An 8,026-nucleotide genomic window follows, 5' to 3' on the forward strand; every position below is an offset into this window, starting at 1 on the left:
CAGGCAGGGCAGTCGTGCGCTTGGGTGGCACCAGGGAGGAGAGAGCAGCAACAGCGCTTGGCACCCAGGGCTGGCAACAGCAATTTGTGCTCTGAGCTGGGGCTTAGTCCATGTGCAAGCCCAGCACTGATCCAGATACCAAACTGAGGGTGTCAGTTCATCCCCGCTGCCACACACACGCTGCACCTTCTTCCATCACCTCCTCCCGATGAGCTGTTTTCCAGCCCCTTCCACCTCAGCCCAGCTCAGACACCTGCACTCTGGCCCAGGGCTGACTGGGGCTGGTGACCCTCGGGGCAACAGCAGGAACAGCTCTGACCCTGGTTGTGGGGCTGTCCCTGGGCTGAGCCCTCGGGCCCAGGGCTGCTGAACTGGGCCATGGTGGGGCCCAGGGGTGCTGAGGTCGACAGGTCCCCCCCAGCCTGTCTGTGCTGGAGACACCTGCTCCTGCAGCAGCCCTGGTCCTGGACCTGAACCTGCTCCATCCTCATCCAGAAGGACAAGTTTGTTTGGCATTTTCCTAAAACTGAAGATCATTCAGGTCGAGGCAGAGCCTGTTCAGCAGTTTGAGTAGTTTGTGGACAGAGGCCAGTTGGGGGCCAGGGCCCTCAGGGGTGGGGGCTGTTTCTGCCCCGTGCCCTTGGCCTGGCGCTCACAGCTGGGAAGGGACTTTCCAAAATCCTGCTGGGAGGAGCCAGATGTGCCCACCCCCGGCACAGCCTCAGGGTCTGCTGCCGACCTGCCTTCAGATCATCTCTCCATAGAATCATAGGATCGCTTTGGTTGGAAGAGACCATCAGGTTCATGGAGTCCAAACATAACCCAACTCTAGTACTAACCCATGTCCCTAATGACCTCCAGTCTAAACCTCCCCTGGCACAACTTGAGGCCATTTCCTCTTGTCCTCTCACTTGCTCCTTGGGAGAAGAGACCAACACCCTCCATGCTCCAACCTCCTTTCAGGCAGTTGTAGACAGTGATTAGGTCTCCCCTCAGCCTCCTGTTCTCCAGGCTGAACCCACCACTTCCCTCAGCCGCTCCTCATCACACTTGTGCTCCGGCCCCTCAGCAGCTTTGTCGCCTCCTCTGCACTCTCTCTAGTGCCTCAATGTCCTTCTTCTGATGAGGGGCCCAAAACTGAACACAGGATTCAAGCTGCGGCCTCACCAGCACCGAGCACAGTGGCAACAATAAAGTGTGGCTGATGTTCTCTCTTGACCACACTCCCTTCCCCACTAAGGAAAGGGAAAAGGAGGAAAAGGGAGAAAGACTTACAATTTGGATAGATTTATAAAACAAAACAAGACAAAAATTAAAACTTTCCTCGTAATACTAATAATGAGACAAATAAGGCAAAATATACAAAACCTATATTGTATTGCCCAGAGTAGCCAAAATGCTGTCACAGGGGCTGGTGTCACAGCAGAGGCTGCAGGGAAGACATCAGGAAGTCCTGGACTGGACTCGGCAGTGCACAGGAACTGGATTCAGGGATGCAAGGACTGGAACCAGGATCAGGGTTGCAGGCAGGACAACGGGCAGGCTCCTCTTGAGATGCTGGCCATGGACCAAGAGCCTGAGACCCTTGTGATCTCCCAGCATTAAACTGTGCATGACGTGGATGGCATGGAACAACTCGGTTTTCAATTGGCATCACTTGTTCTGTCCACCCCTCCCTGCAAATACAACACCCTCACTTATGGGACATAAGAGGTTCACCAGCGATGTTGGCTGCTATAGCAATAAGATCTAGTCCTAGGCCTTTTCTGCATAGCAGCCCTACTGTTAGCTCAGTAAAACTGTCAATATTGGCCGTTGTCGGCTCTGGAGCAGACCGTGTTTGAAAAACATGCATCCAACTGCAGAAATATGCAGTTAATTAGAAGAGCTTAAGCTGAAAGGAAAATTCACTAAAAGACAATTAGTCTTGTTTTAACGAAAAGCAGGACAGCCCTCATCACAGTCTGCACCTTCCTCAGAGAGGCAGCAGAGGTGAGGGGCCAATGTCCTGTCTCGGGTGACCAGTGAGAACAGGACAGGTGGAAATGGAATGAGGCTGCGTCAGGGGATGTTCAGACTGGACATTAGGAGGAAGTTCTTCACTGGAGGGTGGTCGGTCACTGGAACAGGCTCCCCAGGGAAGTGGTCACGGCTCCCAGCCTGTCAGAGGTCAAGGAGTGTCTGGACGATGCTCTTTGTCTTGTGGTTTAGTGTTATGTGGTTGTGCGAGCAGCGGGGAGCTGGACTCATTGATCCTTATGGGGATCTTCTAACTCGAGATATTCTATGATTCTGTGATGTTCAAGCTCAAGAATAGTCCATCCCAGACCCATTTGTGTGTGTGTGTTTGTCTCTTTCTGAGCTAACTGGGGAGATGAGGAGATCTCTGGGAGGGATCTAAACCTTACATGTGTCATATGGATGAATATTTTCCACTAACACAGTCAAGAGTACAGAGAGACATGGTGGGGTTGGGGAGGTGAGGAGCAGGTTCTCCATACAGTGATGGACCTCAGGCAGACTGCTGCTCCTTCCTGTCCACACCTCCTCAGGGGACACTCTGCATCAGTATCAATGGGAGAATTCTCCTATCACTTCTTCTAAGTGCTCTTTCTGTACCTTCCTCCTTCACTACACCCTTGAAACTTATCTAATTAAGCGTACAAGTGTTGGAGACCAGATGTACATGATGGAAGCAACAGGGCTCTATCAGTCTTGTGTGATAACTGCCAGTCCCAGGCAGATACCTCAGGTACCCTGGGGCCTCTGGAGGTTTGCACTGCGGGCTCATGGTCAGACCATGGAGCTCTGCCTGAAAACATGAGAACTGCTCTCAGTTCTTTTAAAAAAACAAACAAACAAACAATACAAAACCACAACTCACTCATCAGCTGAAATGATTCAATGTTTTAAATAAAATGTCCATGAATTTCTGTCCTGCCAAAATATGGATTTTTACAATATGTATGAATTGCAGGAGAAGAAATATTGTAGTTACCCTGTGCTTGTATTTCCAGAACTCTGCCTATGATACTGTGTATTTAATCCCCCTGAACATCCAGGTGTTTCTACCTGTCCTTATTCAACCCACCATGTCTGCAGTCGTCTCTTCAGAAGCCTATCTGGACATTTGCACTTTCCATTGCTCCCCAGAGGTTCTTCCTCCTCTCACTCTTTGCTCATTCAGAGCCTGTCACCTTTCTCTGCTTTGAGCTTCAGGCAGGTAAAGCTGAATTGTCTTTCAGCTGTCACTCTCATACTCCCTGTAGGCAACTCTTCAGTTGTGGTGATGGACCTCACTGGAAGTTGCTTAAACTAGTGACAGAGTATATTTTATTGTTCATTATGTTCAGTTGTGTTTTCTTTCTCATTGTCTTTTTCGCTTTTGCCAATTAAAAAAGCCTCTTTGCGCCTATTTAAATCCAGATCTCTAAGGAAAGCATGAAGTAATTCATGGAGAGAAGCTGTAACAATGAGGTGCAAACTTGAGTGGAGAATCTGATGTAAAGAAAAGTGATGTAACTGCCAGGGGGCCAATGAGCAAAACAGGGAGTTTGGAGAGATGAGGAGTAAGGATGTCCATCCCGTGTCTGGCCTCAAGGGACTGCTTTTCCCACCTGTCCAACCTCCTCAGGAGACACTCTGCACCAGTATCCATGGGAGAATTCTTCTCTCACTTCTTCCTAGTGCTCATTCAAAATGTCCTCTTTACCCACCCCCCTGAAACCTCTCTAATGAGCTCTATAATTCTTCAATACTTGAAGAAAATGATGGAAGAGACACGGCTTGTGAGGGCTTGGAGAATTTTAGTGAGCCCATGGAGTATATGAGGCTCATGAAGCTCAGTTATTTAGAAGAGACTCAACAAAGCTCTCAAGGAGCCAAAGGCAAAAGCAAACCTCAAAGTTCCTTGAAGCATTAATGGGCCCCACTGAGGGCTGTTCCTGACAAAGCCTCCCCAGAGACTCGTTAGAGCAGATAATTGGAGGCTGTGATGGCAGGGAGGCCAAGGCCCTGTGCAGGTGGCTCTGATGCTCAGAAACCCCTTGGTTTGCTTTCTGAAGCAGAAAGGAGAAGCCATGACCTCCAGGCAATGGGGAGGGGGATCCTGTCCCTCACACACGGCTCAGGGCTCTTCCTGGGACCGTGGGATGTGGGTGTGCAAGGCCGAGGGAAGGACAACACTGGTACAACAACCTCCAGCTTCCCCATGGGGCTGCAAGGAGGCAACGAGGCCCCAGTGCCATGGGGATAACATGTCTTCTCCTTGGCCTCAGTGGCAGAGACAACTGCCATGGCCAAGGGGACAGACACCTGGGTTGTGTTGGTGCCTTCCAGCCTTGCCAGCGCCCTTTGCCATCTCCACCAGAAGCTGTTCTACACAGTCCTACACCTGCCCCTCTTTCCCTGAAGAATGTAGTCACCCATCTCCCTTCCCCACCTGCTCTCGCCCCAGCATTTCTGTTCCTTCCCTGATGTGTCTGCACCCTCACTGGCTGTTCTTTGGAACACAAACCATGGGCTGATCCAGCTCCCTCTGGGTGACCTCTTGCACCACGGCACTGCCCTTCCAGGGACATTTCTTCCTCCTGATAACCAGTATCCACTTCCCAATCTGTACTTTGTGGCTTTTTTTTTTTTCTCTGCTGCTTTTTCCCACTGCTTGAGAAAGCTTTACCACCTTCAGAAACTGCCCATCAAGCAGGGAACCCAACCTGTTAGTCTTCTTCTGGTCTTGCACTTGACCAGAGTGAAGTAACCTCACAATGATCTTCTAAATCCCAGCACTGCTGCTGGCCTTTCAGCTTCTCTGACAGACACGACCATGTTCCTGCTGCTGTCCCATCATGAACTCAGGTGGGATGGACGTGACAGCCCGTCTCCGAGGCCTCTTCCTGGGTAGGGCCTGTGGGTACTTAGGCCGAGGTTCTTTCCCAGCCATGTCCCTGCTGCTGGGCTGTCACCTCCAGAGACAGAAATGACCCCACAGTCCCCTTCACAGCCACGTGCTTCTGATTGGATTATGAGTGTCTGAGACCCAACTGACCTTCAAAATACCACACCCGTCCATCCCCCTCCTTAGCCCCCAGGACCTGACCAAGACTGAAGCGTGTTCTACACAGTCCTGCACCTGCCCCTCTTTCTCTGCAGGCTGTAGACACCCATCTCGCTTCCTTGCCTTGCTTGAAGAGAGCCCTTGTCTCACTCATCTTGTCTCACTGTCCTGCTCAAGGCCGGGTGCCAGGGGAGGTTTTTGAAGGCCTCCACCCACCTTGGCATCACCCTCAAAAGAGCTAAAATCGCATTCTACAGGAGGACGAGTCCAATCCTCTTCCCAGGGACAGAGGCAGGCTGACCAACCTGCAATTCTCCCCATGCTTGTTCTTGCAATGATCCACTCCAAGGCAGCTGAGATCAGTCTCACTGGGCCTGTGTTGTTGGTTCCTCTGTGGGTGAGAGGCCAGTGCTGGCAATGGTGGTTGTGAGGGGCCAGTGCATGATGATTGACCTGAGGCTCCTTCCACAGGGTGTCCAGTGCACACGGGCACAGCCCAGACCCTGCTCTGCTCGTCCTGCAGGTCTCTGGCAGGAGGCCTGGCTGTGAGAGGACACTGCTGTGTGCCCAGCCCTGCACACACACACTGTTCAGCTGTACACTGGCGTTTCAACCTGCAGGCTGCTTTCTTGTGCATGTTCTTAAGAGAAACTTGAAAAAGACCTAAGCCTTCAGGCACTGCCCTGTGAACATCACTTTTCTTTACAGAAGTACTGTTACGGAGGCCAGCTCTGTCACAGCACTGCCCGTTGCCTGTCCCTGCCTGCGCTCACAGGACTCACACACAGCAGGACGGTGACCAGGCTGCCAGAGCACTCAGGCCTTGCACCAACACAAGGGATGAGAAGGAGAGTGTGGGAGTGGAACGAGAACAGCTCTGGAAGGCCAAGCGCTGCTGCTCCCTGGCAGTGCTGCCAGGCTGGACTCTTTTCCCCTCCACCCATGCACAGGAACTGTCCCTGCAGCTCCAAACACAACTTGGTGAAAGGATCTGAATAAAAAATAGATACTGTGAGACCATTTAATTTGTTTAAACACACATACAGCAAAGCTCCTCATTTACACAGCCCCTCAGTACGCAAAGAAGACAGTGAATTAGAAAGGGGATGACAACATTATCACGTGAAAAGCCACAAGTGGCAACAAAAAATACAGAAGACAGGCTGGGCCTGCAACAATTTACACTCTAATTGTTATGCAGAAGATGATGGGCAGTTTACTGCTTCAGAAAATAATCCAGTCATCAGTTTCCTCAGGGCATCCTTGAGCTCCTGGTTCCTCATGCTGTAGATGAGGGGGTTCACTGCTGGAGGCACCACTGAGTACAGAACTGATACCACCAGGTCTAGGGATGGGGAAGAGAAGGAGGGGGGCTTCAGGTGGGCAAATATGGCAGTGATGACAAACAGGGAGACCACGGCCAGGTGAGGGAGGCAGGTAGAAAAGGCTTTGTGCCGTCCCTGCTCAGAGGGGATCCTCAGCACGGCCCTGAAGATCTGCACATACGACAGCACGATGAAAACAAAACACACAAATACTACCAATATACCAAGTGCAAGAAGCCCAACTTCCCTCAGGTAGGCGTCTGAGCAGGAGAGCTTGAGGATCTGGGGGATTTCACAGAAGAACTGGTCCAGGGCATTGCCCTTGCACAATGGCAGTGAAAAGGTATTGGCCGTTTGCAACAGGGCATTGAGAAACCCAGTGGCCCAGGCAGCTGCTGCCATGTGGACACAAGCTCTGCTGCCCAGGAGGGTCCCGTAGTGCAGGGGTTTGCAGATGGCAACATAGCGGTCGTAGGACATGACGGTGAGAAGAAAATATTCTGCACCAAACAAGAAAAATACAAAGAAGACCTGGGCAGCACATCCTGCATAGGAAATGACCCTGGTATCCCACAGGGAGTTGGCCAAGGATTTGGGGACAGTGATGGAGATGGAGCCCAGGTCGAGGAGGGCGAGGTTGAGCAGGAAGAAGTACATGGGGGTGTGGAGGTGCTGGTCACAGGCTATGGTGGTGATGACGAGGCCGTTGCCCAGGAGGGCAACCAGGTAGATGCCCAGGAAGAGCCAGAAGTGCAAGAGCTGCAGCTCCCGCATCTCTGAGAATGCCAGGAGGAGGAACTGGGTGATGGAGCTGCTGTTGGACATTTGCTGTTTATTGTCATGTGGGCTCTGCTCAAACATAAAATTAGGACAGATTCCCCTTAGCAAAGCGACACCGTTTTTCATAGGTATCTCCCAAACTGAAATGCATTTCCTTCCTCTGTTGTGTACTGACTGAGTGTGCTGTGAGCAGTGGGACCTCTGCCCGTGTGCTGCCAAGCAGCCAGCTTTCCTCTGCTGCAGTGGGGACAGAGGAGCTGGTTTGTGACCCTCAATGAAAAAGTTTAATATCTCTGCTCATGACTATCAAGGGCTTGGGCTGCAGAGGAGACAATTACATGTCATTATACATATTTTATCTGTATTTTTTTATTTTCCACCACCACATCAGGTTAGCAGGGTTTTTTTAGGGGTAGAAATCCTGCTTTCCGTGATTTAAAATGTGAAGATTCTTGAGACAGGACAGGCAAAAATGCTGAGCTTTGTCTGGCTCAGTGCAGAGTCAGACAGCAGAAATGTCCATCAGGATTTTACTCATCTGTCCTGTGCTTCAGCTTTTGCTGCCTTGAAAATGACTTCAGACACAATTTAATCTAATTAATCCAAACAACTGGACTGATACTGGAGCAGGAGACCCTTTTAGAAAGGACAGATCTGCAAACTCTTCTCTGTCCCAGCCCAGAGGTGGAGATGTGATGGAGACAGCAGGACACGACCCCTCACAGACAGAAGCAAAGGACTCTGGCAGGAGAGTGCGGACCCCAAGGAAAGGCTCAGCACTCCTGGGATCCTACAGCAGAGCTGGGCCTTTCTGGGGGCAGCTGGTGAGCCCAGCAGGACAGGCAGAGCAGAGTCAGGGCTCCTG

General features: G+C 51.3%; 1 protein-coding gene across 1 annotated transcript; it reads right to left on the reverse strand.

Annotated features, from left to right (window-relative positions):
* Window positions 1-6,249: 6,249 nt before the first annotated feature.
* Window positions 6,250-7,206, reverse strand: LOC135999848 (olfactory receptor 14J1-like). Its single transcript, XM_065653420.1, has one exon. It carries the CDS (start codon window positions 7,204-7,206, stop codon window positions 6,250-6,252), a length of 957 nt encoding a protein of 318 aa, XP_065509492.1.
* Window positions 7,207-8,026: the final 820 nt, after the last annotated feature.

Source organism: Caloenas nicobarica, chromosome 30 (genome assembly GCF_036013445.1).
Source record: "Caloenas nicobarica isolate bCalNic1 chromosome 30, bCalNic1.hap1, whole genome shotgun sequence".
NCBI classification, from domain to species: domain Eukaryota; kingdom Metazoa; phylum Chordata; class Aves; order Columbiformes; family Columbidae; genus Caloenas; species Caloenas nicobarica.

Coding starts and splice junctions, on each gene's coding strand:
- LOC135999848 (XM_065653420.1), bottom strand. CDS start 7,206: ATGTCCAACAGCAGCTCCATCACCCAGTTCCTCCTCCTGGCATTCTCA.